Source organism: Artibeus jamaicensis, unplaced genomic scaffold (assembly GCF_021234435.1).
Source record: "Artibeus jamaicensis isolate MK-2021 breed Jamaican fruit bat unplaced genomic scaffold, CSHL_Jam_final contig_311, whole genome shotgun sequence".
NCBI lineage: Eukaryota > Metazoa > Chordata > Mammalia > Chiroptera > Phyllostomidae > Artibeus > Artibeus jamaicensis.
In genome coordinates, this window is record NW_026521717.1 from 1,268,851 (window position 1) to 1,289,377 (window position 20,527).

Consider the following 20,527-nt stretch of genomic DNA (forward strand, 5'->3'; position numbering starts at 1 on the left):
ATTAGTATGATTTTTTTCATTAACTGTTTGGTGAATTTACCAGTGAAGCTATCTGGGCTTGTTGTTTTCTTTGCAGAAGGTTTTTAATTTCTAATTATTTTGAGTGTCCTTTGGTAGTTTGAATCTTCAGAAATTTGTCCATTTCATTGAAATTGTTTAATTTGTTGGTATAAATTTGTGCATAATATTCCCTTATACTTTTAAAATCTGGGGAATCTGTACTAATGTCACCTCTCTTATACATGATATTGATAATTTGTGTCTTTTTTATCATGATCAATTTGGCTATAAGTTTGTCAATTTTACTGATCTTTTCCTCTTCCTAAGATGAAGAAATGTATATGAAAACTTAGGGAAAAGTAGAGGGAACAGCACTTGCTGTTCCCTAAAAGGAAAATAAGTTGGCATTTTCACAGAGAATAAACTGAAAGTGACCAAAAAGGAAGCACTGAGAGCAGTTATGAGACTTTTACAATAATCTATCAGAAAGATAATGATAGCCCTGACTACCTATGACCAGCAACGTAGTGAGAAGTGGTTAGATTCATATATTATGAAGGTAAAGCCAGTAGAATCTGCTGATGACTTTTATGTGTAGTGATGAGAGTAGACATGGATGATACTTACTAGTCTTAGGCCTAAGTAATGTGATTATGGTAGCTTTGTGAAATAGGGAATATTTGAAAGAGAAGATTTGGGCTATTGTGGGGGAGATGGGGTGGAGGAGAGGCATTAAGAGATCTGATTTATACTCTTGAAAATTTTGAAGAATTAGTTGATTCAAATGATTTTTTTCTACTGCATGTATTTTCTATATATTTGTTTAAGTTACCCAGGAAATTGACTCTTTATCTTGTAAAGATTGTCTCCTATTGAATAATAGGAGATATTTAAGGTAAAAGAGGCATATAATTTCTAATAAAACATTGAAATTGTAATATACTAGGAAATAGAAGAAACAGGTAAATATGTGAATCTTTTTTGTGCTAAAGACATTGGTTTGGAGTGATCAGAGTCAGGATAGCAAAGTATCCTGTTTATAGGTAGTATAGGTAATGTGAGTAACCAAGTTGAACTTCCTAATGAGATCAAAATAGAGAATTCAGAAATTTGTTGTTTTGTGAAGTTCTTTGAATTTAAATCAGATATTTGAGGTGACTCAAGAAGATTGGGCCCAGGGTCCCAGACCTCCTTTAAAATAGACCATGATACCAAGGTCAGCCTAAGTAGAACTGATACAATTTTTCTGTGCCCTTCATGATAGATTCAGAAGATGACTAACTTCCAGGGGTAGAGAGATAAATCTGTAAGTTTGGAAAGTGATACACTAGAGAGAAACCACTATGCTTTTTCAGAAAATAGTCTCAGAGAATCTAGCTAAACTATCAGATTGATGTCGTTCTTGATTACAGTAAAATTCTTTTCATCATAAAGTAGAATTGTAATAGAATATATTAAGAATTAGGGGAAGTTTTAAACTTACATTTTTATTTCAGCCAACTGCTAAATAAAATATAGTAAGCATTTAGTATGAGCAACCCTCATAGGACCGGGACCTTATTTGCATTATTAATCAGTATATGTCAAGAATAAGCACAGGGTGAGAACTCTGATATTTTTCTACATGAATATGTAAATTAATGAAACCACAAAGTATAGTGTGGTTTATTTGGTGGGTTTATTTCTTTTTTTTCCAGCTTTTGAAATTTTTTTTTTATTGATTATGCCATTACATTTGTTCTGTTCCCCCCTCCGTTCCCCTCCACACCCCTCCCCCACCATTTCCCCCCCTTTAGTTTATGAACACGTGTCTCAAGTTCCTTAGATTTCTTAAACACATTTCTTCACTAGAGGGTGCTGTGTAAGCATGCTATACTCTAAAGTGTTCATTTTCTTATTTACTGTGAGATTGGATTTTTAAATCACCCGATTTATTAAAAGCTTTTATTTCTTCTTTTTATTAATTTCAAAACAGTACTGATGGTATGTATATGGAAAAGTTCATGAACTTCAGTAACTGTTAACGGCAGCATTAACACAAATATTTCTTTTTTTCTTCCTCTTCAGGAGACTTATGACCCCAATCATGTATGCTGCACGAGATGGTCACCCGCAGGTTGTTGCTCTCCTTGTTGCTCATGGAGCAGAAGTTAATACCCAGGATGAGAATGGTTACACTGTGAGAATCGATTGTACAATGTTTCTTTTTATTTATAAGACAGTGATATCTTGTTGTTATTAGTAGTAGACCACACAAATCTTTTTAAGAAATAAAATTTACAGAAGGGTTAGAATATAATTGCTGTTTGATAAAGAAAAGTAACAGCTGAAATGTGAAAAAAAGAATCATCTGACTCTCTTTATCCTCACCATTGTTATAGAACCTATAATACAAAACAAAGCCTGGGCTCTAGAATACACTTAGAATTCTGTTTTATAGAAAACAATTAAGTGGCAGATAAATCATTTTATTATATAATGTAACTTGAGTGTGTAAACTACTTGGTTTTATAAAATCAATGAGCACTGAAAGTCCGCTTTGCAATTACAACTTTCGAAATATGTTTACATTCAATTGTGCAATGAAGAGATTGAATCATTGTATTAATTAACTATGTTAATTTTTTTAGTGTGCCACAAATATGGTTCTCTCTCTCATATAGAGTCCTTTTTAAACAATATTCTTTTCTCATATTTTTATAGGCTTTAACATGGGCAGCACGTCAGGGTCATAAAAATGTAGTTTTGAAGTTGCTTGAACTTGGAGCTGATAAAATGCTACAAACGAAAGATGGAAATATACCAAGCGAGATTGCAAAAAGAAATAAACATCTAGAGGTATTCTTCCATATATTAAACTAATTTTTCTATGACATCTTTTCTTGTCATTTGTAGAGCTTTTATATGCGTTTTAAAATATATTAATTATGCTATTACAGTTGTCCCATTTTTTTCTCCCATTTTTCCCCTCTACCCTGCACCCCCCTTCCACCAGTATCTACCCCTTAGTTCATGTCCATGGGTAATACATATGTGTTCTTTGGCTTCTCTATTTCCTGTATTATTGTTAACCTCACCCTGTCTATTTTGTACTTACCATTTATGCTTGTTTTTAATCTTTTTTTATTGCTGTTCATGTACAGTTCTCTCCATTTTTTCCCCCACCACTCCTTGCCACCGCAGCCATCTCCACCTCCCACACTTGATCCTACCCCGCTTTGGCCTTCTCCCTGTGTCCTTTATACCTGTTTCTTGATAACTCTCTTTATTTTGTAGACCATTTATGCTTCTTATTCCCTGTATCTTTTCCCCCATCCACCTCCAGACCCTCCCCACTAATAACCCTCCGTGTGATCTCCATTTCTATGATTCTGTTCCTTTTCTAGTTGTTAGCTTAGTTTGTTTTAGTTTTTGTTTTTTTAGGTTTTCTTGTTGATAGTTGTGAATTTATTGCCATTTTAATATTCATAGTTTTGATCTTGTTCTTTTTCTTATATAATTTCCTTTAACATTTCATATAATAATGGTGTGATGATGATGAACTCATTTGACTTGACCTTATCTGGGAAGCATTTTATCTGCCCTTCCATTCTAAATTGTAGCTTTGCTGGATAAAATAATCTTGGATGGAGGTCCTTGCCTTTCATGACTTCAAATACTTCTTTCCAGCCATTGCTTGTCTGTAAGTTTTCTTTTGAGAAATGAACTGATAGTCTTGGGGGAACTCCTTTGTAGGTAACTACCTCCTTTTCTCTTACTGCTTTTAAGATTCTCTCCTTATCGCCCTGGCTGGTGTAGCTCAGTGGATTGAGCTCAGGCCTGTGAAGCAGACAATCAGTTCTATTCCCAGTCAGGGCACATACTGGGGTTGCAGGCCTGTTCCCTGCAGGCCAGTTCCCAGCAGGGGACGCAGGAAAGGCAACCATACATTGATGTTTCTCTCCCTCTCTCCTTCCCTTCCCCTCTAAAGATAAATAAATAAAATCTAATTAAAAAAAAAAGATTCTCTCCTTATCTTTAATCTTGGGTAATGTAATTATGAGGTTCTTTGGTGGGTGCTTCCTTGGAACCAACTTCTGTGGGGCACTCTGATCTTCTTGGACTTCCTAGAAGTCTATATCCATTGCCAAATCGGGAAAGTTCTCCTCCATTATTTTTTCAGGTAAGTTTTCATCGTCTTGCTCTTCTACTTCTGGCACCCCTATAATTTTGAGGTTGGAATGTTTCAAGTTGTTCTGGAGGTTCCTAAGCCTCTTCTCATTTTTTGAATTCTTGTTTCTTCATTCTGTTCCAGTTGAATGTTTACTTCTTTCTGCTCCAGATCATTGATTTGAGTCCCCATTTCCTTCCCTTCACTGTTGGTTCCCTGTATATTTTCTTTATTTCACTTTGCATAGCCTTCACTTCTTCCTCTGTTTCATGACCATACTCAACCATTCCTGTGAGCATCCTGATTATCAGTGTTTTGCTCTGTGTCTGATAGGTTGGCTATCTCTTCATTGCTTAGTTCTGTTTTTGAAGCTTTGATCTGTTCTTTCATTGGGAACATATTTTTTTGTTTTGGTGTGCCTACTAAGTTGTAAGGGGCAGAACCATAGGTATTCACCAGAGTGGGCAGCCCATATCACTGCATTGTGGCACTATATGTGGGGGAAGGGTCTGAGAGGGAACAATGTCCCTTTCTAGGCTCTCTTCGGCTTTCAGTCACTTCCCTCATTATCCACAAGGGAATTGGGCCTTTCCAGAGCTGATTCCTGGGTGGGTGGGTTGGTGTACATTCTAGTATGCTGTGGGTCTCTCTAGTGAACTCTCCTGTGAGACTGGGAGTTTTTCCCACCCCTGCAACCCCCCACAGATTTTTACAGCCAGATGTTTTGAAGCTTTCTTTTTCCACACTGGAACCCTGAGTTGCAGGGTCTATCTTGCTCCCAATTTGTTCCTCTCTGTTTATCTGCAAATGTTGGACCACTCAGTCTAGCTGCCACCTTTCCAGGTGGCCTCTCTGCCCCAGCTGCCTATATCCACACCTTCTACCAATCTGAGTGAATGTTTCTTCTTTAACTCCTTGGTTGTCAGATTTCCATACAGTTCAATTTTCTGGAAGTTCTGATTATTTTTTGTTTTTAAATTTGTTGTTGTCCTTCTTTTGGTTTTGGAAGGAGGCAGAGTGTATCTACCTACATATGTCTCCATCTTGGCCAGAAGTCCTTATATATGTGTTTTGTAGAATTTACTACTATAATAATAGTGTATCTGACTATTATTAAGTATTTAAATGTGCAGCTTTTCTTTAGTTAGATAAGGAAAACTTTATTTTGCTAGAATATTCACCTTGTACTAAATAAGGGGTATTTATAATGTGGCAATTTAAAAGCTCTTTGAAGGGATAATAAGTCATATTCTGGTCCTAGAAATAAAATTATAATAGCTTATTTAAACATTTCAAGCTAGTCTGGATTTTGAAAACTTAATTAGTGTTTTGAGAAAGCAAACAAAATTTTCAGAATTTGAACATGCAATTAAAATATTCTTTTTAAATTTTAACTAATACATATTAGACAATTTAAAAATTAAATCCTTTAAACTACATTTACCCCTATATTATGACAAGGGATATAATAAAGTTATAACATAATTGGGTGTGTGATCTATTGTCATTCAGATAATAAAGTCAATAATCAATATTTCCATACATTAAATTACCTTCTTGATATAAACTTTTGTTCTGAACGTTAAAACTTTTGGCCAAAGTTCTGTAGTATTTCTAAGAATCTTTGACTTTTTCAAAGATTCTTTCATAATAATCAGACCTTGTCACTTTTAATGCATGTAAAATAACTTACTGGTACATTATACCTATCTGATAATTATACTTATCATTTTCTATCTCAAATCTATATTTCCCAAATTTGTCTAGAGTAAATGCTGATCATTAAATCCCTGGGAAACTTCAAGAAAAATTTTCCATTTTTCCTCTAAGCTTTGAGCATTTAAAGACTTTTTGATTAGTTTACTGCATTATTAAATTTAGGGTAGATGACCTTGAATTTGACATATTAAAGAAATTTATAAGGGATCCAAGATGGCAGCAGCATAGGTGGAAGCTGCACTAACCTCCTCCCTGGACCAAACTGGAATTGCAACTAAATTATAGAAAAATCATCCTGAATAATCTACTGAATACTAGCTGAAGGGAAGCCTTACAACCAAGGTCTTATGGAAGAAACCATACCACCACAATGAGACTGGTAGGAAGTGTGGAGGCACAGTAGGGCTGGCTCAGATCCCATGGGTGAAGCTGAAGTTCTGGAGGTATATTTCATCAGCCTGGGGTGTTCCCCTGAGAAGTGTGGGGGTAAAAACCTGAAGGTAGTCTCCCCAGCCTAGAGCACCAGAACCAGGAAAGGAACCCAAATAACATTTGGCTATGAAGAGCAGTGGGATTTCTGTCCACAAGGGAGAGATGGCTAGAGACATAGAAAGCCTCTTAAAAGGCCAATGTACAAGATTTCATTTGCAGCCACTTACACTGGGCTCTAGCAGGGGGAGGGCAAAGTGGACTAGAGACAATTGAGGAGAGTCTGAGGTTGGTGGTTATAGAAAGATAGCTGAAGGGTCAGCCACCATGATCCCTTTGCTGAGCCTTTCCCTATTATTGCAGAAGACATCTTTCTCAGGCAGAGCACTCCCCTCCATGCAGCATTAGCTTGGGGGAAGCAATAGGCTCATTCTGTGGAGTTTAACTGGGCTGCCGATGAGTACAGATGGAGGCTGTTTTAGTAATAAGCCTAACAGAAACCCTGCAGGCAAAGGTGGATCTCTGGGAACATTAAGACTTTAGCAGACCTCCCTCAGGCTAATGCTCTGTAAAAGCCAGCCATGGTAAGCAGCTTGGTTCTTTCTGTTCACACTCAGAAGCTGTGAATCATTGATAGCTCCAGACAAATTGCCAAGGGCCAAAGGCAATGTTTGACATAGGGCTACACCAGAGTCTTTGTAGATCTACCTAATTCTTAGAAACAAACACAAGTGGCAGCCAAAATGAGAAGACAAAGAAACAAGCCCCAAATGAAAAAACAAAAGAATTCTCCACAAGAAGAACTAAATGAAATGGAGGCAAGCAATTTATTAGCTGTAGAGTTTAGAGTAATGATTATAAGGGTACTTGCTCAACAGCATGAAATAAGACATAGAAGTGATAGAAAAAGGACCAGTTAGAAATAAAGAATACAATATCTGAAATAAATAATACACTGGATGGAATAAATAATAGGTGACATGGAGTAGAAGAGCAAATCAGCAATTTAGAAGACAAAGTAGAAAAAAACACCCAATCAGAGCAGCAAAAAGAAAACAATAATTTAAAAAATGGTGGTAGTTTAAGAAGCTTTTGGGACATTGTGAAGTGTAACAACATCCACTTCATGGTAATAGAAGGAAAAGAGAGTGAGAAAGGGATTGAGAACCTATTTGAGAAATAATGACTGAAAACTGCCTTGATATGGTGAAGGAAAAAGACACACAAGTACAGGAAATGCAGAAAGTCCCAAACAATATGAACTGAAAGAGGCCCACAACAAGACACATCATAATTAAAACGATCAGACTTAAAGAGAAGGAGAGAATCTTAAAATCCACAAGAGAAACACAGGTAACTACAAGGAAGCTTCTATTAGACTGTTCTACTATCTCAACAGGAACATTTAAAGCCAGAAAGGATTGGCATGAAATATTCAGGTTGATGAAAAAATAAAAAACTTCTGCATGGCTAAAGAAAACAGTATTAAGATAAAAAGAGAACCAACTGTTTGGGAAAACGTATTTGCCAATGATACTTCAGACATAGGTTTAATCTCCAAAATATACAAAGAAATTACACAACTCTACTCTAAAAAGACAAGCAACCCAATTTAAAAATGAGCAAAGGACTTGAACAGACACTTCTTCAAGGAGGACATACAGAGGACACATGAAAAGATGCTCAATATTGCTAGCTATCAGGGAGATGCAAATTAGAACCACAATGAGATACCACTTTACACCAGTCAGAATGGCCATCATAAACAAAGGAACAAACAACAAATGTTGGAGAGGTTGTGGGGAAAAGGGGACCCTAGTTTGCTGTTGGTGGGATTGCATACTGGTACAACCACTATGGAAAACACTATGGAATTTTCTAAGAAAACTAAAAATGGATCTTCCTTTTGACTTAGTAAGTCCACTGCTAGCAATATGTCCTAAGAACCCTGAATCACCAATCCAAAAGAATCTATGCACACCAATGTTCATAGCAGCACAATTTACAGTAGCCAAGAGTTGGAAGCAACCTAGGTGCCCATCAGTAAATGAATGGATAAAAAAAACTATGGTACATTTACGCAATGGAATTCTATGCAGCAGAAAGAAAGAAGGAGCTCCTACCCTTTGCAACAGCATGGATGAAACTGGAAAGCATCATGCTGAGTGAAATAAGCCAGGCAATGAAAGACAAATACCATATGATCTCACCTTTTACAGGAACCTAAACAACAAAACAAATAAGCAAGCAGAACATGACCAAAGACACTGAAATACAGAACAGGCTGACAGGGACCAGAGGGGAGAGGGGAGAGAATTTCGGGGGAAAAGGGGAAGGATTCACAGGAACAAGTATAAAGGACACATGGACAAGAACTAAGCTGGGGGGGCATGGGAGGGAGGTGGGGAGCACTGGGGGGTGTGCTGGGATGGAAGTATAAGACAGAAAACTGTATTTGAACAATAATTAAATAAATTTTTAAAAAAAAGAAAAGTAAGGGCCAAGGCTACTTTATCCATTATGGATATTATTTAAAACTGAAGGAGAAATAAAGAGCTTCCCAGACAAGAAAAAGCTAAAAGAGTTTGTTAGCACCAAACTAGTATCATAATATTTGTTAAAGGCCTTGCTTTAGGAAAGAGAGAAAGAAAAAAAAGAGGAAAATAGTTAAAAATAAAATGGCAGTAAATACTGATATGTCGAGAATCACTTTCTTGATATAAGTGAAGGAATGGAAAAGTAAAGGAATGGAAAGGCTATAACATGCAAATGAAAAGAAAAAAAAGCTAGGGTAGCCATTCTTATATATGACAAAATAGACTTTAAAACCAAGGTGGGGATGGCTGGGGTGGGGGGGATTGGTGGGGGGTAAAATGGAGACAACTGTACTTGAACAATAATAAAAAATAATCAAAATTGTATTATTTCAAAAATAAAAATAAAACCTACATAAAAAATAAAACCAATGCTATAGTAAGAGACAAGATGCACTACATAATTATACAAAATAATAATCCAACAAAAGGATAAAACCATAGTAAGCATTTATGTACGCAATATAGGAGCACCTAAATATGCCAAGCAAGTATTGGTGGACATAAAAGGAGAGATTGACAGAAATACAGTCATGGTAGGGAATGTAATACACCATTAACATCAACAGATAGATCTTCTAGGTACAAAATCAACAAGGAGACAGTGGTCATAAAGGACATACTAGATCAAATGGATTTAATTTGAACATTTTACTTCAAAGCAGCATAGTATGCATCCTTTTCAAGTGCACATGAAACATTTTTTAGTATAAACCACATAATAGGACACAAAACAGGTCTCAGTAATTTAAGTAGATTGAAAACATATGAAGCATCTTCCTTGACCACAATGTTATGAAACTAGAAATCAATCACAAGAAGAAAACTGAAGAAATATTAAAGATATGGAGCTAAATAGCATGTTATTAAACAATCAATGGGTCATCAATGACATTAAGGAATAAATCAAAAGATACTTTGAAACCTATAAAAATGAAAAAAACAATATCCAAAAATTTGTGGGACACAGGGGAGCAACCCTAAGAGGGAAATTCATAGCATTACAGACCCACCTTAAGAAACAAAAATAGCTCAAGTAAACAATTTAACTTTACACTTAAAGGAACTTAAAGAAGAACAACCAACAAAACTGAAAATGAGTGGAAGGAAGGAAACAATGATGGTCAGGACAAAAATAAAAGAAATGGAGTCTAAAAATGATACAAATGGTCAGTGAATCCAAGAGCTGATTCTTTGAACAGATAAACAAGGTTGATAAACCTTTAACTAGACTCATCAAGAAAGAAACAGTGGGGACCCAAATAAATAAATCAAAAATGAAAGAGGAGAAATAACAACTGATACCACAAAAATACAAAGGATTGTAAGGAAATATGAGCAATTATATGCCAACAATTTGGACAACCGGGATGAAATGGATAAATTCCTAGAAATATACAATCTTCCGAAACTAAATCAGGAAGAAACAGACAATCTGAATAGGCCAATTACATCTAGTGAAATTGAAGCAGTAATAAAAAAACTCATGGAATACAAAAGCCCTGGTCCAGATGGCTTCACATGTGAATTTTACTAAATATTCTGAGAAAAACTAACAACTCTCCTTCTCAAACTATTTCAAAAAATTCAAGATAAAGGATGATGCCAAAACTCATTTTTTTGAGACCAGCATTACCCTAATCCAAAAACCAGATAAAGACACTACAAAGAAAAGAAATTATAGGCCAAGTACCCTGATGAACATAAATGCTAAAATCCTCAACAAAATATGGGCAGTCCAAATACAGCAATACATCAAAAGATCATATACCACAATCAATTGTGATTTATTCCAGGAACGCAAGGTTGGTACAACATTCACACAATAAATGTGATATACCACATGAACAAGAGGATAAAAACTACATGATCACATCGGTAGATGCAAACAAGCATTTCATAAAATCCAGCACCTATTTGTGATAAAAACTCTCAGCAAAGTGGAAATAGAGGGAACCTAACTAAACATAAAAGACAACATGTTATAGACTTACTGCCAGCATCCTACTCAGCTGGCAAAAATCAGTGTTCCCCTAAGATCAGGTATAAGTCTGGGATGTCCACTTTCACCTCTTATTCTGTCTACATAGTAGTGGCATTCTTAGCCATAGCAATCAGACAAGAAGAAATAAAAGGTATCCAAATTGAAAAGGAAGAAGTGAAACCATCTTTATTTGGATATTATATGCTACTGCACGTAAAGAACCCTAATGATTCCACAAGAAACTACTAGAACTGATAAATGAATTCAGTAAAGTAGGAGGATATTAAATTAATATCTAGAAATCAGTTGCATTTTTATATGCCAATAATGAACTATCAGAATGGGACATAGAGAAAACAATCCCTTTCAAACAATTGCTTCAAAAAAATAAAATAGCCCTGACTGGTGTAGCTCAGTGGATTGAGTGCCAGCCAGCAAACCAAATGGTTGCTGGTTTGATTCCCAGTCAGGACACATACCCTAGTTGGGGACATGATACATTGATGTTTCTCTCTCCTTCTTTCTCCCTCCCTTTCCCTCTCTCTAAAATTAAATAAAATCTTTTTAAAAAGGGTGAAATAACATAGGAATAAATCTAACCAAGATGCAAAAGGCCTGTACTCAGAAAATTATAAGACACTGAAGAAAGAAATTGAAGAAGGTACAAGTGGAAGAAGATACAAGAGGATAGCATGTTCATGAATAGGAAGAATTAACATCATTAATTAAAACTTAAAATGTTAAGTCATAAAACTTAAATGTTAGATTCAAAACCATAATAATCCTAAAAGAAAAACAGGCAGTAAAATCTTGGACATTTCTCATAACAATGTTTTACTGGATATATCCCCTTAGGCTAGGAAAAAAAAATTTGAACAAATGGGACTACTTCAAACTAAAAAAGTTTAGTACAGCGAAGGAAACCATCAACAAAATAAAAACCCACTAAATGGGAGAACATATTCACCAATACATCTGATAAGGGGTTAATATCCAAAATTTATAAAGAACTGACAAAACTCAACTCCAAAAACAAGCAAACAATACAATTAAAAACTGGGCAAAGGAACTGAATAGACACTTCTCTAAAGAGGACATATACAAATGGCCAATAGACATATGAAAAGATGCTCAATGTCACTAATCATCAGAGAAATGCAAATTAAAACTGCAATGAGATACCACTTACACTGGCCAGAATGGCTATCATCAATAAATCAGCAAACAACTGTTGGCGTGGATGTGGAGAAAAGGGAATCACTGTGTACTTTTGGTGGGACTGCAGATTGATGCAGCCATTGTGGAAAGCACTATGGGGATACCTCAAAAAATTAAAAATGGAACTGCCTTGACCCAGTAATCCCATTTGTGGGAATATATCCAAGGAAACCAAAAACACTAATTTGAAAGAACATAAGCACCCCTATGTTCTTTGCAGGATTACTTACAATTGCCAAGATATGGAAGCAACCCCAGTGTCCATCAGTAGATGAGTGGATTAAACAACTATGAGGCATCTCTACAATGGAATACTAGTAGGCCTTAAAAAAGAAAAAAATTTTATCTTTTGTGACAGCATGGATGTACCTGGAGAATATTATGCTTACTGAAATGAGTCAGTCAGAGAAAAACAATTACCATACGATTTCACTTATGTGTGGAATACAATAAATCAACTGAACTAAGAAGCAAAATAGAGACAGACTCATAGAGAGATCAGGCTAACAGCTCTGGGGGGAATGATTAGGGGGTGGAGAGATTGAACAAAGAGGAAAAAGAACAAATGGACATAGACAACAGTGTGGTGATTGCAGGGTTGTGGGAGGTATAAGGAAGGTAAATGAGAATGGCAAAACAATTTAAAAATTTTAAGAAATTTATGAACATTAAAGATTATTTTGAATTATAAATTGTTTCTTAAAGTGAGACTTAATTTTGTATCTTGTCTGAGTATATAACCCAACCTTGACTTACTAAAAAGGTAGATTTTAAGACTAAGGAATTCTTCCTTATTTCTTTGAGGTGTAGAGTTGGGATTTGTATACGTTTAGTAAGAAACTTCTTACTTCTTCCCTTCTTAACAATGTATTTAAAGTTACCTTAGTACTTAATCTGAGTCAGTTACCAAAATGGAATTTTTTGTTTTGTTTTATATCATGTAGAAAATACTAATAATTACTGTATTTCTTTAATTTTTACTTTATTTAATTATATATACTTTTTTTCTTTTCTGATTAGTATTTTAATCAAGTAAATATTTATTTGATTTTTCAAAAATTATTCTCAGGGTAGTAAGTTGTGAAAGTTCTGTCCCTCTCACCTTGGAAAATTTTTCCTTCTAGATAAAATTTTCCTTCTAGGTAAAAATAAATCATGTTTATTTTTTAAGTGTAAGTGATAGTATATAATGTTTACTCAAATGGCTCAACTTTTTTCAGATCTTCAGCTTGCTTTCTTTGAGTTTAAATCCATTGAAAGGAAAGCTTCAGCAGCAAACTAAAGAAGAGACTATTTGCAAACTACTGGCAACAGATTCTGATAAAGAAAAAGATCACATATTTAGGTAACATTTTTTTGTTCAACAAAATACCTATAAATTAGTAGAAATTGTTGCTATTTTTAGTACCTCTAGTAAATGTGATAACACTTAAAATATATGATATTTTAAACTTAAAGTAATTTTAAATATCATTTAGAAATGTCTGGATATTAAGTCCTTTGTGCTCTAGAATTCTAGAAAATATTATATATGTGTACTAAATAATGAAAATATTTGTGACTTTAAATAAATTAACCACAATAAAATTTATTTCTAAAAGGTTCTAAGATTATATTTTATTAGTGTTCATTTTTAACACATTTTTAGCAGATTTCTGATTCTATAAACTGAAATTAAAAATACATATTTTTCTCTGGACACTGTTCAGTACAGATCACATAATTATTCTCTTTTCACATTTAAAATGATTAAATTCTTACTTCCTGCAATTAAAGATTTTCATGTATGAGATCTCACAAGAAAGATACACATTGGCAGATATTTTCATTCTTAGGAAAAATGAACTACATTTTGGTATCACCATTTACTATCACATGTTTACTTACATCTTCACTCCAGAAACCTTTCTTATTCCAGATGTAACATAGATTTGGTATGTAAATATGAAGATATATTTTACATGTATTTATTCTTAATCATTCTTATTCTCTACATAGTTGTTGTTTGTGCATTTGTAGTCTTTCTGAAATTGACATTACTATAAATATATAGTTCATATACAGCATTTGGAGATCTGGAAGTATTTTTACATGGTCTTGGACTTGAACATATGACAGACTTATTAAAGGTAAGATATTGTATAAGCTACAAAGAGTTACATATGTATATTTGTTGGCTAACATAACATTAAATATCCATAAACATGCTTATGAGAGAATCCCAAATGCACTTTTCTCTGTAATTTATAATTATAAGCATTTTGTAAATTCGTAATTATAAGGGTTTCAACAATGTGGACTTCTATGCATTTTGAAAATTTATTATTCTAGAAATTTTCCTAAATTAGAAATTGGCCTGATTAAGCATCTTTTACCCACTGCCTAGCTTCACGGAACTCCTGCTTGTACATCTAAGTCATTAGTTTGTTTTTGTAGTTGTGCATCTTACTGTATAAAATACTCAAAGAAACATGATTTTAAAGCAAACAAACCTGGTATCAGATTCTTGCTTTAATGATTGTTAACTGAAATATGTTACTTATATCTCTGACTTTTTTTCATAAGGATGATGATACCTAGTGTAGGGTTGTCATAAAGATTAAACTCATATGCCAAGCATTGTTATTGGTACTTGAGGCATGCATTATGGGATTTGAGTACATGACAATTACCAACTAATTAGCTCACACTGAAGCTAATGTTTAAAATAGGTTATCCTTAGGAATATGCACATTATGTTTTAGTAATTTAGAATTGGACTTCATTTTACAATCTTGAAATTCTTATTTGACATTTATTGAGTAAAACTAAATATTAAGGATGGTTTAATGTGATGCAAATAGAAATTTTAAATATTTGTAAAACAGTTTCTATTCAATTTTATAGAGTTGTTTTTCTTTTTATGTAAGCAAATATAAATTGTAATAGTTTTCTTTGAATAAGGGATACTGTGTTTATACTTTTAAGGTAATTATACCTATTATAATATTTATTATTTTGTACCAGTAGTATAATTCAATATCTGTTTATCCTGTCTCCTCTAGAACATTGAAAATTGTTTAGGAGGGCAGCATGTAACTAACTGATTAACCTATGTACACATGGCTACTTCCTCTAATACTATTTTATTTGTATTGAAAGTTGTTTTTTTCCTTTTCTACAGGAAAGGGATATAACGTTAAGACATCTTTTGACCATGAGAAAAGATGAATTTACAAAGGTAGTATTTATTTTAAAGACTACAGATATTATCTTTCATATTTTTAAAATTGTAGAGCCCTTTATTTTCTATTTTGAAAATCCTAGAGCTATAGACTGAGTGATGATCTTTTGCTAGGTTCTTGATTAGATATGATTATAGATAACTATATCTGAAATCTTCTCTTAGAGTACTAAGTTTTTTTAAGAACATTTAAGGCCTCAAGAGTTCTTTTCTTGTTTAGATTTGGTCATGACATTTCAACTTAAACTTTTGCTTCATTTCTAAATATAAATTAAATTTGCAAAACAGGTTACTTAGAAATAAGAGGTGAACATATTTTATGAACGTATTTTACCTAAATGCTACCTTTTGCTTGGTTCTCACAATGATCAAGACCTGTTATTTTATCATATGGTGTTATTAAGGAACAATTTGAAAATACTTTGTGAAATATGAGACATAGTTTAATGAATTGGACACCTAAAAAGTAATGATTTTTCTGGACACATGGGAACACATTGGCATGAACACAGTGGAAACTTAAAATCTTTAGTATCTCTAAAAATCAAAATAAACATACTAATTCACCAAATCTTGGGTAGCAAATTTAGTTGATACTAAGGGTGGAATACACACAAAAAGGAGATATCCCTTAATTACTGGTAATTTAAATGATATTTTGAATGAGAACTTGTATTACTGTGGTTTTTCAGAAAGTTTATATATGAAAATTAGTCATTTGTTTTTATAATCTATCACAACTATTATGTATTATTAAAATTACTTAAAATTACTGCATATTTAAATATTTTAATGATGTAAGCTTCTTAGTCACAGTTACAAACAAATCATATATTTTTCAGTGTTATTTCTTCAACATGTACCTTTTTTCAAGATGTGAAGTAATCAAGTATAAAATTTCTTCAGTAATGTTGAATATTATTCAAGTATGACTATCTTATTGTACTTTGAAATTATTTCTATTTAGAATGGAATTACCAATAGAGACCAGCAGAAAATTCTGGCTGCTCTTAAAGAATTAGATGTAGAAGAGATAAACTTTGGAGAATTACCTGAAGTGGCAAAGTTGGAAATCAGGTAAAATGAACTTACTGGTTTACATTATTGTTTAAAGCACACTGTTCTTTTTTAGTTTAATTTTGATAATGTCTCGGTTGTTTTACTTGATGCCATCATCTCCCCAGGGAACCAGTTCATATTGCAATACCATGTTCTAAAATGAGAGATACTTTCTAAAGTCAATTTTGAAAAAGTTAGTTTACCAAGAAGCAAAAATAATGCCTCTTCATGTTAACTCACATAAAAACATGTTTTATTTTTAATTGCATTTTGTTAAATGAATGATATATATTCCACGTTTTTCATAGTATAACTCTTATACTCTTTAAATCATTTTAAGTGTCAAATTGAAAATTCAAAGTAGTGATATTTTTACTGAGGGCAATAAGAAAGTGTTTCTCATGTAACTCAGCTCTGTCTTCAGCTTTATTCTGTAAGAAATTGTGTTACCAATTTCATTGGTGTTCATTGGTGTTTCATTGTGTTACAAAGTTCACTTTCAATATTATAAACTTGTCAAGTATTGATTATTAGTAATATATAATTTAAAATCTATTTTGAAAAGAATTTTTTATTTTATTGATATATTATGGAGCAGTAAAGACTTTTAACTTTTTATTTGAAGTGACTATAGGGTCACAGGATACTTTACAGGAGTATATACCAGGAGGGTCCCATGTACCCTTCACCCCATCTCACCCGGTGTTAATATCTTGCTTAATAAGATATTACAGTATCAAAATATCAGAACTAGAAAACTGATATTGGTACAGTCCACATAGCTCATTCATATTTCATCATTTATATATGTACTTATTTGTATATGTATAGTTCTCTGCAGTTTTATTACATATTGTAGCTTCATGTAAACAGTATCACAGTTACTGCAAGTTTTCTTCATACTACACCTTTATAGCTACACATCTTCTTCCCCTCATCCCTAACTGCTAGCAGTGAATAACTTATTATCTATTTTTTAATTTTATTTGTTTTATTTTCAGAGAGAGGGGAAGGGAGGGAGAAAGAGAAGAAGAGAAACATCCAATCCATGTGTGGTTGCCTCTCATGCACCCCCAGCTGGGGTCCTGGCTCACAACCTGGGCATGTGCCTTGACTGGGAATTGAACCAGTGACTCTGTTTTGCAGGCCGACACTCAATCCACTGAGCCACACCAGCCAGGGCTGCTGTCTATTTTGTTGTTATTTAATGAATGTTATATAAATGGAGTCATACAGGATGTATTTGTTATTGGCTTTTTTCAGTCAGCCTAATTTCCTTGAGGTTCATCAAAGTTGTATCCTACAAAATGTAATACTTAAAATTGCAGCAGTACATCACTAGTTAATCTGCCTAAAGCTAACATTGCAACTACAATAAACATTAAACACATAAATAGATTTCCACACTATTTTAAAATTTATAGAAGTCTTCAGGGTATAATTTAGATGACCCAGATTTTTTAGAAAACTTAATACGAAGTACAGTTATTTCCCTTTCTCTTAATATATCTGCTTATAGCAAGATGACCTATTTTTAAAATAATGCCTCATAATTGTTTTGAAATAACATTAGCTCTTAAATATTTGAATACATTCTAAAGATTTCTTTTGTGAGGGCTTAAAAGTCAGCAAACCTTGATTACTTTGTTCATTTTCTTGTTTTATTGTTTCTATGAAGTATTATTCTAAGTTTTATATACTGACTTAGAAATTAAATGTGTTAATATAACTCAATTGTATGATGGCAGAATTGCCTGTATGAATTTTTTTGTGGATTTAATACACTTAAAGAATGTGCAGAATCCTGAATGGTTCACTTATTAAACTGGCAGACATATATTTTTTAAAAAGTAAAGCTGGCAGACATATATTTCAGGAATTTGACCTTGTTATTAAACCATAGACTTTGTTTACATGCTGTTATGGAAAAGGTTTTACTTCCCATTTGTTCAAAGCCGTTCTTTAAAGAAGAAATTAGTCATTAAGTCATAAGAAAACTAACAGCAGGAAAAGTTGAACTGATTGATTATAATCTTCTGGTAATGTGATTTTGACAGTTTAGCTACTGATTTATTCTTAAGGTGCTTTTCTTCTATGTGTTAAATTTCCTAAAATACTCTCCTCTACAGAACCACATGCACCATACATTACTTTTTTCCTACATTTGGCCTTAGTATATTTATAGATTTATAGAATGCAATTTACAAGAATTAATAACCATTCTGTTGTAACTTTGAGATATTTTATATATCAATAGTTGTTTTCATTCCTGTCTCGACATTTTCAACAGTTTCTGCCCAGACTTTTTCTCTGAACCTATCTGACATCTACTAGAATGTTTCAAAGGCATCTCAGAATTATGTCCATTAAGGAAACTCTCCCTTAAAAGAAAAAGTCTGAATAGATACAAAATTTTATGTAAAAATATAGTTGTTCACATCTATCGTTTATAAACATTCTAAAACCAGAAACTAAATATTTAACATTAGAGAAATTATTGAATTACATTGCATCAATATAATTATTTTATTGTCATTGAAATTATTTTGAGACTTAATGTCATGGGAAAATACAATGAATATAAAAGGCACAATATAAAATAGAGTATGAGGTATAATGACAGTTGTGTATGTGCATAAGAAAAATACTGAAAGAAAATACGTATTATAAGAAAACATTCTGAAAAAATGTTTATCAGTCATTATTATCTTGGATGATCAGAGTAGTGGTAATTTTAACTTTTTAAGATATTCTATAATGAGCACACAGTACATTTATTTGGAGTGCCATTATTTAAAGTATAAGTTTTATCCTAATACTTGACTTCACATTTTTAAAATATGGACTGTTGTTTTAGGCAGTTTATACTATGTTATGTTGCAGTATCAAATAACTTCTAAATTTAAATGAGTAGTAGTAACAAAGTTTATTTCTTAATCACCTGTATGGTATGTCAGCTGCCAGTGGCCCTCCCCCTTGTTATTATTCTGAGAACAAGCTAGAGAAACAGCTCCAACCAAGGCATGCTGCTCTTGTATCAAAGGGAAAAGAGAGGTATTCTCTTAAGGTCCCTCTTTATGAGGGACTGCTGGCAGAAGCAATCAGTCACTCTTAAAGCTTTTGTACAAAACAGACACTTGCAGTCATATTTTATTTGCCAAAGCAAGTCACATGGCCAACTGTATGTCACTGGGGCAGGAAATATTATCCTCTGGCAGAGAGAGCCCTTAGAGTATTTGGCTAAGTAGAACCTACGTGATAATTTCATCAAATAGTACAAGCTGCCATACCTATGCCATATCTGCATATTTTTGATTGTTTGAATAGGTACTGAATTATCATTGTTGCCACGTAAGTGCATATAGGGAAAATCCTCTACAGCTCTCGGGTGGGCATTCATTAACATAGTGTACGATGAATCACTATAAAGTTGTGGTTTTTTAATATATTTTATTGATTATGCCATTACAGTTCTATTTCCCCCTTAATTCCCCTCCACCCTGTACACCCCTCCCCCACCATTCCCCCCTTTAGTTTATGACCATGTGTCTCAAGTTCTTTAGATTCTATATTTCCCATACTATTCTTGCCCCCCCCCCATCTATTTTCTACCTACCGTCTATGCTACTTATTTTCTGTACCTTCTCCCCACTTCTCCTTCTCCCACTCCCCTGTTTGCTAACCTTCCATGTGATCTTCATTTCTTTGGTTCACTCCTGATCTAGCTGTCCTCTTAATTTGCTTTTGTTTTAGGTGTGGTTGTTAATAACTGTGAGTTTGCTGTCCTTTCACTGTTCATGTTTCTTTAACTTCTTTTTCTTAGATAAGTCCCTTTTAAATTTCATATAATAAGGGCTTGGTGATGATGAACTCCTTGAATTTGATCTTATCTGAGAAGTACTTTATCTGTCCTTCCATTCTAAATGAAAGTTTTGCTGGATAGAGCAATCTTGGTTGTAGGTCTTTAGATTTCATGACTTGGAATACCTCTTTCCAGCCCCTTCTTGCCTGTAAGGTCTCTTTTGAGAAATCCATTGACAGTCTGATGGGAACTCCTTTGTAGGTGACTGTCCCCTTATCTCTTGCTGCTTCTAGGATTCTCTCCTTCATTTTAATCTTGGCTAATGTAATTTTGATGTGCCTTGGTGTGT

General features: G+C 33.6%; 1 protein-coding gene across 1 annotated transcript in view; it reads left to right on the forward strand.

Moving 5' to 3' along the window:
* The window catches only part of ASZ1 (ankyrin repeat, SAM and basic leucine zipper domain containing 1), an 80,188-nt gene that overhangs the window by 43,193 nt on the left and 16,468 nt on the right, over positions 1–20,527 (forward strand). Inside the window, exons 5-10 of the mRNA XM_053662961.1 lie at positions 2,068–2,179; positions 2,704–2,838; positions 13,315–13,439; positions 14,148–14,223; positions 15,258–15,314; positions 16,285–16,394. Of these exons, the coding sequence (XP_053518936.1) occupies positions 2,068–2,179; positions 2,704–2,838; positions 13,315–13,439; positions 14,148–14,223; positions 15,258–15,314; positions 16,285–16,394 (615 nt within the window). The remainder of the gene's footprint in view (positions 1–2,067; positions 2,180–2,703; positions 2,839–13,314; positions 13,440–14,147; positions 14,224–15,257; positions 15,315–16,284; positions 16,395–20,527) is intronic.